Consider the following 14,815-nt stretch of genomic DNA (forward strand, 5'->3'; position numbering starts at 1 on the left):
ATGAGTTTAGAAAACATAATATAACTAATACTTTTTTTGATTTATTGGGGGGGCTCTGCCCCCTCAAAAATATTTTTGAGGGGGCTCGGGCCCCCTCAGGCCCCATGGAGTCGGCGCCACTGCACATGCAGCTCCTATTGCTGCAAAAAGTGATAGAAAATTGGACTTCCCGATTAGACATTCTCTAAGCCAGCCGAAGTGGCCATATACCAGAAATCACATTTAAATAAAAATGGCAAAGAATCATCTGTCGAATAAAACCAAATTCATGGCAATTTATATCATTTAACAGTGTTTTATTTGAACCTATGCCTCTAAAAAAAACACCCTTTTGTTTCAATAGCTTTAAAAATATCAATAAACTTTGTTATAAATTGTTTGTCTAAATTACTTTTACCTGATCAAACTTTGTTAATCAGCTCCAGTTTACCATCAGTTACTTTGAGTAACATATCGTCAATTTGGCAAAGCACAGGTTGGGAGTGACATCACTAGTATATCAAGCAGATAAGCCAAACGCTAACTTATCATTGGATGGGGGATCCCTCTGTCACGGGTGGTACAATTAGACAAAAAATTTATATGAATATACGGTAAAACTTCATTAACTCAAATCCTATCAAACCTGACTTTGCTTAATCCGGATAGCCATTTAGAATCTCAATGACACAACGCATCTACATACACAAACTAGGGGGCGGGGAAAAAAAAATTTTAGTGCCCATTAGGAGGCCTCAAGTTACAAAAGGTTGAGAAACCCTGGTACAGGAGGATATTATGTATTCTATTGTGCATACATTGACAAATCCAACCATGTTTAACAAAATTTTTACAATGAAAATTGCACACTTGTTAGCATTCACAAGAATACTTAGCAAGCTTAGCACTTTCTTGTATAGCTCCATTTTCTTGCACATGCACATGCAATTTCATTTTAAATTTTCTGAAAGGATCTTTTCGGGGTGATTGACTATATTTTTAATTTGACAATTAATTTTAACAATTTGACTATATTTTTAACTTTCAAATTCATAGTCCAGTCAATGCGTGTTAAAAACAGGAGTGTAGCGTGCATGGAATATGCGATAATTTTTGACTTCAAAATATTGTTAGGGGTGGTTAGTGAGTAAACATACTAAAAGTCCCCGTCCCTAGGGGTGAGCTAAAGGTTTGAGGGATGGGGGAAGGAAATTTTGGGATTTTCGAGAAAATGTCAAAAACGGTGGAAAAAATGAGTTTAAAATAAAAATTCAAGCTAAATAAACTTCCTACCAAACTGTTTCTACACATATTTGTCAAATTTCCAATAATTTTCCGGGTATATGTTATGAAAAATCAATGATTTTCGGAAAAATTCTCTCTTTTTGTCAAACATTGGCTCCTAGTGCCTCTTAGGATTAGTATTCATGAAAATTGTCAATGACAAAGTTGTAGAACTTTAAATTTTCTTCAATTTGATATGCTATTTTGTTATATTTTTTTCAACCAATCAAATGTTATAGAATTTCAAACAATCACTCTCATGGCAAAAAATAGAACACTTGCCATTCACAAATTTTTAACTGACTTGAAAGGATCACGCAGTTCCTTTCCCTCAATGAATTCGAGAATCCTGATGTACAATAAAGAAGTATTTGTAGATTACTACAGCACAAACGATGTTTGGGGGGGAGGGGATGCTCGTGAAATTGTGACTTAGATAAGTGGGAAGGAAAGAGTAAGCATAGGCGGATTTAGGCCAAAATATTTGGGGGTGCAAGAATAACAGGAAACCTGGGGGGGGGGGGGGTATTCCCGGAATAACAAGGCAGTGGCGAAATCAGAAAATAATTTTAGGGCGGGACACACTTTTAAGTCTAAAAAACGCGATGTAAACGGTATTTAGTAAGATTAGGGGATGAGCAATTCTTAACATTTCAAACTGCAGAAAAAGTCTTAAACGAAAGTCGATATTAGAAGCAATGGGTGAATCCAGCTACTGTTTTGGAATGGGATTCACGCCCCAGAAAAAAATTTGAAATAGTAGTTTTGAAAACACAGTTTTACAGTTCTTGATGATATTTTAGGGGCAAGAAAGGTATGTGTGGCTCCAAGGCTATTTTTAGAAATTTTAGTCTTATAAATGTGATTTTAGTCCATATTTATAGTTTGGGAAAGGAATGAGACTCATAGACTGTCTCCAATCGATTTTTTGAAAAGCAGATAGAAATACATATCCCCTCCCCCACGCCACCTCTTTTACTTTTCATAATTGAAGTTCCAAAAATGTTACGGAGGACAATTTTTGATGCTGGACTGGGTGTTCTGGAGCTCTCCCCTGAAAAATTTTCGAAATTGAAGTCCTAAAAATGAAGTTCTTCTGCAATACTCCATAGTATTAAAAAAAAGGATTCTCCCACTTAAATATTTCGAAATAGTTTTCAAAACCAAAATATTAACACTCTTTGATGATATTAGAGTAAAGGGGTCGGAGGTCCTTGTTCGAATATTTTTCAAAATTAAAGTCTTAAACACATGAGTGTAAGACCATATTTGGTAACGTTAGGGACACTGCAGTTTTTCAAAACTGAAGCTCCAAAAACGCAATTTTAAACAATTTTCTATGTATTTAGGTGATTAGAAGATCTTCCTTGGAATTTTTGCGAAAGTGAAGCCCAAGAAACAAAATTTGAGGTACTCTGTAATAACTTTGGCTGGTGAAAGGGTTTTGGAGAAGAAAAATTTTGAGGACTAATAGAAAAAATGAAAACGAAATAGAAAAAATGAAAAAAAATGGGAGGGGGAGATATGAAAGAAAGAGGATTGTGCAAGGAGGGGGGAGGAAGCACACAATTCTCTGCCTATAATCTGAAGCTGTTGAAAAATTTAAATGTCAATATTTCTTTTTGAAAGAAATTAAGATTGGTTCTCAACATTCTTTTTTTTTCGTAAAATAACTGCGTTTTCTCAAAATGAGATCTTTTCTTCTCTTCAATAATAAAGAATGTATTTTTAAAAACATCCACTCAGCATTTTGTGGGGAGGATCACCAGTCTTGTGCCTCCTCCCCCCTGGATGCACCACTGATGCAAAATGTCCGGGAGTCCTCCTTCAAAAATTTTTGAAGTTTCTTGCAATAGCCATGTTTTTTTTTTTTTTTTTTTGGACTTTATTAGCCATTGTTGTTTCAAAATAGAAGAATTGGTATTGATATACGAATAAATACCCAATTACAGAACATGCAATTATTCTATACAATAACACAGCATTGAACTATAAATTGTTTGAGAAGTGTCTTTATTTGCATAAAATTATTTAAGTTTTTTTTCCAAATGGATAAAATTACTTTAATTCTTAATATGAGTACAGTTATGTTTTTCTTGTACTAGCGACGTGTGGTGATATACTGGATTCAAGTAAATATACTAGTATAGCAGCTATGATTTTTTCCCTCAACTGCGTTTCTGAGTGAAATATACTAAACTAATTTTTTTCAAAACCGAACCAAAAATTTTGGGGGTGCGGCGCACCCCCTGGCACCCCTGTAAATCCGCCTATGAGAGTAAGAAGTGTGACATCAAGCATTTTTCAATACGAATACAGTCGGATCTCGCTACAACGCGATCGGACTTATGCGAAATGGCTATAACGTGAGTTTTTCATGAGTAATGAATTTTTTAATGCGGACACAAATTACTCACCTGCAACATGAAATTTTTCGGAAAAGAGCGGCGGAGAGTTAGAATGGGCATCTTTGACACTAAATATTGGTTTTGGGAATGGACTATCATCCCTTTAGCATCACTGAAAGCGGAAGTTTACCCACTGTATTAGTCTAAACAAAGCTTTGCTTTAGTTTATACAAATAACCGCTCCGATTCTTAACTTTTTTTTTCATTTTACATATGAATGTTGATAAAATAGAAAGGCTCTAAAACGCGATTTTTCATTTAAAGTTGATGAAAACGGAAAGAAAAAGAGAAAAGTTTCTGACCATTAAAGAAAAGGTCAAGATTCTTGATATGCTTGAACAATTAAAATTTATTTCGAAGGTAGCACGACAATTAGGCATGAGTGAATCTTCGATACGTATAATTAAAATTCAAGAAAAGGAAACCCCTAGAAGTTCAGAATTTAGTTTCAATACTGAAGCTCGTAGAGTAGTGTCTAAGCAAAATACAAACATCATGAAAATGGAAGCTGCTCTTTCATTGTGACTTAAAGAAGCCAGAAAGAGGGGTGTTCCCACACCGCATAAACCACTATTTCATCATTTCAAAAATAATAATTAAGTGTGTCATATCTACTGTTCAGTGGTATTATAATGCAGTAATGTGCTTAACGTAAGTATCATACTGTTTTAATTCATGTATCTCATTGATTTTGTGCTTCAAAACAGTAATTTTTGGAAACGCTTTTTCTAAAATGCAGTAAAAAGTCAGTTCTTCATATAGAAAACGGTAATAATATATAGTTAAGAAACGATTTGAAACAATTTAAGGGCTGTTAACACGTCTGAAATAATTGGGTATGCTTATAAAATATTTCTAAACATACGTAGTTCCACAACGCGAAATTTCAGCTTGCGCGAGGAGTCTTGGAACGCATCCCTCGCGTAAGTCGGGATACTACTGTATGTTTATGGAAAGTAGCTTGTAAAACGTACTTTGTGACAAAGGAGGAGGGGGGGGGGGGGTTAAAAATGTTGATCAAAGAGACATAATTTACGGACAACCCTTTATCAAGGAATCGGACGAAGATTTGCAGAACTATGTATATGCAGTATAATTAACTCCATACCCATGGCATTGTTGAACGAAAGTGAACTGAGAAAGTGCAGAAAGCCAGCACTTCCTCAGTAAGAAATTTGATAGAAGTAATTAATAAGTAAATATACTGAAATTCCCCGACCCTAGAGGTGGGGACCGGAAGTTAAAGGTGAGAAAGTGGAGCCAAATTTTGTGGTTTTCAATTATATCTTGGAAACGGCAGGAAAAATGTGTTCTGAATAAAAGTGAAAGTTAACTAAATTTATTGTGAAATTGTTTTCATACATATATGTCACATTTCCAATGGTTTTAGGTATGCGTTCTTGAAAACGAATACTTTTCAAGAAAAAAAGAATGATCTCGTACTTATTGTCTCAGTGTGTCTGTGCCAAGCAGGGGCTCAAGGGATCTTGTGCAGCAGTCATGTGCATGGGCGGATTTATGGGGGGGGGGCAGAGGGGGGCAATGCTCCCCCAGTTTTGGGAGGACTTTATGTAGTAACAACACATCTTCCAAAAATTAAAAAAGTTTTTTTTTTTCTTTTTTGAATATTTCAGAAGGGTATGGGTGGATTTATAAGGGAGGGGCATAGGGGGCAATGCCCCCCAGTTTTGGGAGGACTTTATATAGTAACAACATATCTTCCAAAATCTTGAAACAAAAACTCCTTGCCATTATTGAAATCTAAATAATTGAGTCATCAAAAGTTTTGGAAAATTTTACTGAAATTTTATAAAAGTCTATAAAAACCTAACAAAGATTGGCAAAATTGTAAAAATCCTTTAACTGTAAAAACTGACAAATTTTCATAAAAATTACAAAAAATCAAGCAAAAATTTGCAGGTAAGAGTGAATTACAAACAGGGCCAAATTTGCCTATAAGATAAACAAGCTATATTGCTTAGGGCCCCTGCTTTGAAGTAGGTCCCTAACTCCCAAAAAAATTCATGATTCGTTCCTTAAAAAATAGAAATTGCTTGAAAAAACTAATTTCTGCTTGAAAACCTTGAATATTTCAAAACGTGTGACTGCAAACCCTAAATTTTAAAATGTCTAACAAATGGTAGAGGGGAAGGAATGCCAAAATATGTCTAATTCAGCTCCTTGCCACATCCTGTATTAAAAATGTAAAAATCATGGTTCTCACGTTTGTAACATTATTTGAAATAAATTTTTGTGACTCATATGTTTCATATCTTGCTAGTTATTCAACTCCGAATGCAGTAATTTGGAAATTCTTTTGTATTGATTGTTTTTATCTTACTTCTTCTGCATATTGTCTATCTGTTTAGCACGGAAAAGAAAAAAAAACACAATACACTACTTCTATTTCTTTTTGTTTTCTGCCCCACTTGCAACTGAAGAAAAGTTGCTGTCATGAGAAATCTATGGTTACTTTTCTCTTTTAAATTTAAAATAGCTATTTCTCAAAGTTAGAACAGGACTGTAAAAATTTACAATCAAGTACTAAAATATCAGAGACTGGGAAGTACAAATGAAGTGTGTTAAATAATTTTATTTATTTTACTTACTCTAGAGTCCTTGAAAATAATTAGATAAGACTTTGAAAATCCTAAGCGAAATGGGCTCCAATTCTACTGCAGATTGTTAATCTTTTTAGCCAGGAAAAAAAAAAAATGATACACTACCTCTATTCCTTTTCGTTTTCTGCACTCTACTTATAATTAAAAAATGGTTATTGTAATGAGAAATCTATAGTTTATTTTTTCTTTCAAACTTAAAATGGCTGTTTCTTACAAAGTTTGAACTAAACTGTACAACTGTATAATCTAGTTATCTATCCAATTAACCTCTAAAAGGCTTCAAAAAGCAGAATTTTATATCCTTTTTACAAAACTTCCTGTGGAGGAGAAACCCCCAGCCCCCTAAAATTGGAGATATTCTCTTTCCCACTTTAAAGGGAGCCCTGCATCACTCTCTTGATACCGGCTCCCTCTCTTAAGGTCGATTCAAAAAGGACAGCATGAAAACACACATTAATGAAAACGACACACAAAAAAGTAAAGCATGGACTTATGCATCATAGGTAAAAGACAAAAACATGAGAGTGGGGGGGCAATAAAAATGTGGCTAAAAATCTTGCCCCCCCCCAGAAACTCAGTTCTAAATCCACCTATGGTCATGTGACAAGGACCCTGACAGTTTTCTGATGCTTGAAAATCCACCGGCTGAACACTTGAACTGCAGATTCAAACCTGATACCAAAGAAATACGAAGCCTATGCCCAATCACCGCGACATCTAGCTGAAAAGCAGTCAAAAACTATGAAGATCTTGCATGTACTCGATTTCGTTATTCTTATTGAAATGAAGCATAATAATGAAAATTTTAATAATAGAAATAAGGTAAATGTAGCTGACCGGCAGCACCTTTTTGTAAGAAAGTTCTGAATTCTGATGAATGAAAATATAGGCTAAACGAGCTATGCATTCAGCTGCAACACTTATAATAATCGACGTTTGGGACCCTCCCCAATATGCCTTAACAGAACGATCTACTCATTACGATTTGTTTTCTCTCTTTTCAGAATGCTAATTTTCAATTTGCGTGATTTCAAAAACTAGATGTTTTGGGTTGTTACAGAAGAAAGATTTTGAAGAACCTTCTGGTATCAGGCGTTCAAATGAAATTGGCTGATTCGAAATGTATGCTATTGCAATAGAAGTACATAGCTAAAAGTTTTTTGTACAGCAAAATACTATCAAATGTAACAGTTAACACCATACTCAACAACTGTATGTAACAATGAAACAAAAGACTAGAAAAATTGTCCAACTATTGAACAAACAGAAAGTAAAAACACTGTAAATAATGCGTTAATAATTTAGGGGAAAAAAATAGGAACTCAATCCCTAGCAGTTCAAAACTAAATTTCTGATTTTCCAGAATGTCTGAATAAAAGAAAAAGTGAGGGAGATATATTTCGGGCAAGAAAGCTTTGCACAATTCTTGTAAGATCACATTATTACCTGATAAAATGTTTTTCTGTGTTTTCTTCATTTTTTTTAAAGGAAAAAATTTGTATATATGAAACTAATAGTTAGAACTGTACTTCATGCGCTTGGAAAATTTTCGGCTTGTCTTTTTTTTTTTGAGAAAGAAAAGTAAATACTATCGCAAACTGAATATATTTCAGTTATCTGAAATTTAACTTTCTAAATACTGTTTAAAAATTAAGGTAAGTCATAATCATCTCAGTCTAAATGAGACAGTTATTGTCATTATTGAAATCTGAGTAAATCAGTCATCAAAAGTTTTGGAAAAATTTTCTGAAATTTGATAAAAATCGATAAAAACCTCACACAAATTGGTAAAATCGTAAAAATCCTTTAACTGTAAAAACTGACAAATTTTCGTTAAAATTACAAAAAATCAAACAAAAATCTGCAGGTAAGAGTGAATTACATGCAGGGCTGGATTTGCCTATAAGATAAACAAGCTATAGCTTAGGTCCCCTGCTTTGAAGTGGATCCCTATCTCTCAAAAAATTGTGATTTGTTCCTTAAAAAAATGGAAAGTGCTTGAAAAACTATCTAGAGCTAGCGAGAACATTTTGAGTGCCCTTCTAAAACTATTTTTTGTTTGGGCCACTGGGTGACAGTATAAAGTCCTTGCCCCACTTCGGAAAAAAAAAAAAATGAAAAGGTCAAGGCACTGTTGCTCCCCCCCCCCCAAAAAAAAAGTGACGGGGAGGAAGCTAATCTTGGTTATATGGGACCCCTCCAAAAGAAAAACATATATGCAACAAACATTTGATTCTGTTACAAAGAGGGATGCGTTTTTTCTTATTAAGCACTTTTTGACAGCTAATTAAAAGTAGATGCATTAATACGTTCTCTAAATTCAAAATTCTATTATAGGGAAAAGCTTTTGCAGTGTTTTCCTGTAATGAAGAAGTATTTCAAGTAAAATTTGCATTAATTTGTACTAAGATTTTGTGAATGTCACATGAAAATGCAATTCAGGGTTTCAAATTCATCATGAGTTTTGAGTAAATATTTTTAAACATTCACTTTAAAGTCTGAATATTGCATTACTCTGATGAATATATATATAATAATGAAGCATTGATCAAATGTCTCAAAAATGTTTTCCCTTTTTTATCTATAGCATTTAAGCAGAAATAAATCTGAAGAGCTTATAAAATCTAAAGAGTAAGTATATTTATTGACTAAGCTTATTTGAACACATACTTTGCAACTACTTGTATAAAAATTAAGTTTTTCCCTCTTCTAGAATCCCTCTCCATATTGAAAGCATAAAACAATCTTATGTACAGGAAATAGATTTCCTTCGTTCTAAAGTATTAAATCAAAGCAATATTATACATGAACTGGAAGGTGATAAAAGGTAATTATTTTAAACATAGCTTGTTACATGACTTTTAGAAAATATTTGAATGCAATTTGCTCACCTTTTGAATTTTTATTTGTTATAGAAAATTAGAATCACAACTACTAAGCATACAGGAAGCAGTTTACATTGGAAAGCCTAAGTTGTTTGATGATGTGAATAGTTTAAATTTTTTAAATATGTAATCCTGCAAAATGCTTAATTACGTTGCTCAAATTGTACAATTCATAATTTTGTATCCCTAAAATCTATTTTATAAATTTTTAGACTCCTAGGCTGTGATCATTATATAGTAAAAATTTTATATAATCATTTGCATAAAATGGCACTCAGCATAAGGAATTCTTTTCCAGTGTCATCTCACAGAGAGCCTAAAATTGTGTTCAAAGACCTTAAATTCGGAAGAGCCTCTGATTTCCAAGCTTCTCCCTTACTTTACAAAGGATTATCTTTTTAGGACTTCAAATTCCAAAAATGTACTCAGAATTGCAGCTTACCACACCATTCCTCTCTAAATTGGTCAAAGCCTTAAAGGGATTGTTGAACCATTTGTGGGGGGGGGGAGGGGGGGGGGAAAGGCATCAATTTAAAAAAAAAACAATTCTGGACCTTTTCCAACGTTACCTGACATATGTTTTTAGAAAAAAGGGCTTCTGCGTTTACCATCATTTCCCCCAACATTGAAAGGAGAAAAAAAAGTTTCTACAGGGTTCATACTCTATTTGGATGAAAAAATTCCATGACTTTTTCATGACCTTGTTATACAAAGAGAACCGTAATATTTGCCAATTTTCTGCAATGGGTGTTAGCAAAACTATTATGTGAATGCCACTACCTTATCAAAGCATTTACTTGTGACTGAAAAAACATCAGCACATAGTTCAGAAACTAATAACTATTCTTATTTATCTTTTTAAATAAAGCAAGGTAAAAATATAGTGAATGCAATATATAGATGTTTAAATTAATAAATATTTAATAAACAGAGCATAATAGCAATAAATGAGGCAGAATATTAATGAATGGGACAAAGGTTGAATGAGTCATTACAAAGTTTTCAAAGATAAATTTACTTCATAAAAATGTGGCCTAAGTCAGTAAGACAATAACCTAACTTTGCCCCCCGAAGCTTGAGGTCCTTTTGGTTCAGTGGTTACAGCACTGGGTTAGCATTAGTGATGTGCCGGATCTTTAAAAAAGTAGATCCACGGATCCGGATCATTAATGTCAAGATCCGTGGATGCGGATCTCAATTTTTTTTTAAACCGAATTCAACTATCCAAGCGTCAAATTTGTTACGGAAGGTATTCCCGTCAGAATAATGGCAGTTTCTTCAAAAAATGTCAACTGCGGCAGAAATATAATCAAGACTATGATTTAGTCTTTAAAGAAATCTCCGTTAAAATTGAGGGAGTTGGAAGGAATGGGTCAGCGCTGCATTAATGCTTAAATGGAATGTGAAAAATTATTTCTAGCCTACTCAGTAGATGCAGGATACAGGAGCAAGAGTGTAAAGCTGCTACTGGACAGGCTAGAAATAATTCTTCACCTTTTTTTTAGCATAAATGCAGAGCTGACCCATTCCACCGAACTTACTCCGACCAAAGAAATACAGAGCCGGGAACACCTTTACAAACAGTAAATAGAGAATTTAGTCTCGGTTTTTTTTTTTTTTTTTTGAAGGATGCCGAGAAAAACAAAAATGAAGAATAACAGAAACTCCAAATCAATAACAAAAACTAATATTAAATTAAAAATTAAAAAAAACAAAACATGTCCCAGAGAGCCGACCTCATATTAAGATGGATTTCGCGGGTCAGATTACACATTTTTTAACAAATATGAACCTACAGCTGGTAAAATTTTTAAATAATTGAGCTTTTTCTCCTTATCTTCCGACTATGAAATCACTACCAATCACGTGCATAAAGGCTTAGAATTGCATTTAAAATTTACTTAACAAGATTATAGCTCCTACTGCTTATAAGTTGAAAGTTTCAAATAAATATCAAACGCAGAAAACTTCGTTTTTTCAATTAGGGCCAACATTTTTACGTACGGGTCATTTTTACTACCATAATTGTGAAAAACGTTAAGTCAGTTTTTAATTAATATCTCCGGTAATTAAAGTTCTACAAAAAGAGGCCCAGCTAAGAACACTTTCGATCAAGTCAACTTTTAAACGGAAAATGAACTATCAAAATTGGTTCACCTGTTTAGGAGCTATGATACCACAAAAAGACACACTGATACACACTTTTAAAACTCATTTCCCCTTCCTTTTTGCAACAGGTGGGGGGGGGGGGGGGATACAAATTGGCCTCTGAAATGACACCTTATAAATTAAATAGGGAATAAAACCTAAGTTAAATGGAATTTAAGAGTCTTTTATTCAAATATTTAAAAACTTTTAGAATAGAAATGATCCGTTTAAGATCAGTCAAAAAAGTAACGAATACAGATCTTTATTTTACCTCGGATACGGATATCTAGAACATCACTACTTAGTATCACAAAGGTCGGTGGTTCAAATCCTGACCCGAACAATCATCATCCACGTCATGATGATCCGTATGCCTCAAAAATATTGCCCTTTGGTGTCAACAATGTATCTAATAATCTATGTAACTTGACAGTATTTTCGTTTATTGAAGTAAAGCTTCATTTTTCAGCAAATTCTTTTTTTAAGTATTAGTTCCCTATTTCATTGCTCCATCATCCGACTAAATGTTTATTTTCTAAAGCCTTCAACAAATTAAGCTCTGATGCAATTGAATTATACTTTTTGAGAAGGTGTGGCAAAATCTAGAATGTGCAAATCCAATTCTAAAAAACATAAAATATGAAAAGTGCTGAAAATAATTGTGATTTCCAAAGAAGTGATGTCCAAGTAGTAAAACCACATTACAAACAAAAGGCGGACGGCTGTTACAGAAGCGGATGCAATAGGATTCCAAAACTCAGATTTGTTTTTAGGATGGTTCAGTTTTTCAGTGTAAATTGCTGTTACATGCAATACTGTTAAAACACTGAAGATTTCTAATGTTCTTTTAGCTTCGGTAACTTTCTTACAGCCCAGGACATTTTTCCATGACTTGAAATCAATTTCCATGACTTTTCCAGGTCTGAAATCTGTTTATTTTTTTCAGTGACTTTCCAGGATTTCCATGACCCGTACGAACCCTGTTTCTAGTGCTTAAATGTCAAAAAATTTCTAGAGACAGCCACCGAACCCTGTTACTTTTAACAACATCAAAAATAGAGTAAAAGTGCATTTTCAAGCCTTCTATTTTGAAAGGCCTCGAGGAGAATGACACACCCTTTCCAAGTTTCTCAACATATATCCTAAATTGAATTTTCAAATTGAATATTCAAAATTTAATGTCAAAACATTTACTAGAGTAGCTCCGAACCGGATCCTTTTCCTAACATTATGAAAGATAATCTGATGTGCATGTTTAGGACTTCAGTTGCAAAAAAATTTCCAGAGGGTCCTTTAAACTGCAACTTTTCCCTTAACTTTATTACGAAAGGTAGCATGAAATTCTATTTTTTTTATTCAATTATGAAAAAATTCTAGGTTATATTTCTTCTCTCACATAATTTCTAAATGGCTGAACACTAGCACGTATTTAGTATAAAGTCGAACTTTTTATGTTTTAGCAGAAAAATAGTAATATTTTTTTAACATTCCATCTAATGATATGTAAAAAACTTTTTACAAAAGTTAACTCATTTAGAAAATTTTTATTCATTTCAAAGGGCTTCATATTTGGACGACATTAATTAGTAGAGATATTAATTTAACATTATTTTAATCAATATGGTCGCCGAAGATGAGATCACACAAAATGGGTCTGCGGCAGGTTGGTGAGCAAGTCTCTGTACAGAGTCCCTTCGTATCTTTATCAGGGTGGAGACAGGAACTGTGAAAAATAGTTCCCTGACTTTTCCCTGATTAGGTTCATCAAATTTCCCTGATTTACGTTACCAATGATAATGGTTTCCTTTCTTTGCTCTACTTGAAATCCGCTGTATGTTTGTATAAAATGCAGTATTTTAAGCGTTTTAAGTTGTGTAAAGTTGTTGAACTAAAGATATAATTTTTAAAAAAATGCTGTTTTTTTTAATAAAATAGTAACAAAAAAAACATATCCAGTCAACTTTTTTTTTGGGGGGGGGGAATTACAAAACAGTATATTAAATTTTTCTACATGGAAAGTTATATAAAATTAAAAAAAAAAAATACTTTACTTCCAGTAACCACTTAGCATAAGAATTTTAAGAAACTATTAAAATCACTCTTAAAAACGTGTGTATTTATGATAGAACTAAAAAGTAATTGAAATTTTTTTGAACTAAATTTTCAAACAATATAATAATTGTTGCAAAAATAACAAGTAATAGTTAAATAATAGAAGTAATGTAGTTATTCTTATGTAACTGACATATTTATGTAAAACAGATGAAACCTTTTGACATCCATTCAAAGAGAGCTTTTCTCTAATCAAGAACATAAGTTTTAATGAATGATTACAGTATTTTAACAATAAAAAAATACAGATATTTACTTAAGTGCACAAGTTAACTCTATTTCAAATGATTTCAGTATGTATCGGAAAAAGTCTTAGGTTGCTTTTGTAACAAACAGCTTTGAAGTGCAAGGGGAAAATAAGCAATTGGTTAATTTCAAAATAGATAAAGAAGAATACAACTTGGTTTTAAAATAAAAGAATCATTTAAGCCTGAAGAAAAGAAAACCTTTCATAATCTGCGGTGACAGCAAATAGTATAGCGGCAAAAAACAAAGTTTTTTTAATTCAAAGTTCAATTTTAGCAATTACTTTAAGCGAAGAAGTAATAACTTTTAAGCTTTTATCAGTATTAATTCAAAAACAAAGATTTCTTCTTGAAATCTTGATTACAATACGCTTATTACTTCGAGACAATGGAATAAAGGCAAAGGAGCTAAGGCACTGATGACAATTTTCTCTTTGCCTGTAGGGTTGTTTATTTTATGTAGTATTGAAAGAAAGCAAACTTCAAGCTAGGTAAAATAAATAACTTTACAGACACAGAAACAATCTTAGGTTGAGGAAAAAAGATGCACAAATATGCGGCAATGTATAATCGTACCTCATTAATTTTAACTTTTTTTTTTGAACAGATAAATGGTGGAAAATGCATAGGGAATTAGGGTACTTAATTTTGTAAAGCAAAAAAATTTTTTTCTTCATAAAATCAATATTCCCTGATTTTTTGTTATTTTTTCGAAATTCCCTGATATTTCCCTGATTAATAAAGTTCCCTGACTTTTCCCTGATCTGTCGCCACCCTGTTTATATTCTCTGTTATGCATCATTAACATTGAAAAAGCATTTTTTTAAAGAATTGTCTAGTCACTCTTTAAATATTACCTTGTTCAAACTGAATATTTGGCCTGAATCCCATGAAGTGACTTTAGAATGGGTTTTATCAGTACTTATAGCTAGATAATGTAGACTCACATGCCGCTGTGCAGATACATTTGCTGCAAATATGTACTTTGCTCAAAATTTTAAAATTAATATCAATATTAAACAATGATTGAAATCTTGAAAATCTGTAGATAAATTAATAAAATTAATCTCTTGCTTTCATGGATACATGATTGAAAGCACAATAAGCTTTGCATTAGTGAACATTTTACCTAC

General features: G+C 32.9%; 1 protein-coding gene across 2 annotated transcripts in view; it reads left to right on the forward strand.

Annotated features, from left to right (window-relative positions):
- LOC129217217 (centrosomal protein of 89 kDa-like) overlaps positions 1-9,390 on the forward strand; it is a 47,744-nt gene extending 38,354 nt beyond the window's left edge. For both annotated transcript variants that reach the window (XM_054851490.1, XM_054851491.1), the window contains 3 exons: positions 8,880-8,923; positions 9,006-9,119; positions 9,208-9,390. In XM_054851490.1, the coding sequence (XP_054707465.1) occupies positions 8,880-8,923; positions 9,006-9,119; positions 9,208-9,307 (258 nt within the window). In that variant the 3' untranslated portion in view covers positions 9,308-9,390. The remainder of the gene's footprint in view (positions 1-8,879; positions 8,924-9,005; positions 9,120-9,207) is intronic.
- Positions 9,391-14,815: the final 5,425 nt, after the last annotated feature.

The sequence above is a fragment of the Uloborus diversus genome, chromosome 2 (genome assembly GCF_026930045.1).
Source record: "Uloborus diversus isolate 005 chromosome 2, Udiv.v.3.1, whole genome shotgun sequence".
Classification (NCBI taxonomy): Eukaryota; Metazoa; Arthropoda; class Arachnida; order Araneae; family Uloboridae; genus Uloborus; species Uloborus diversus.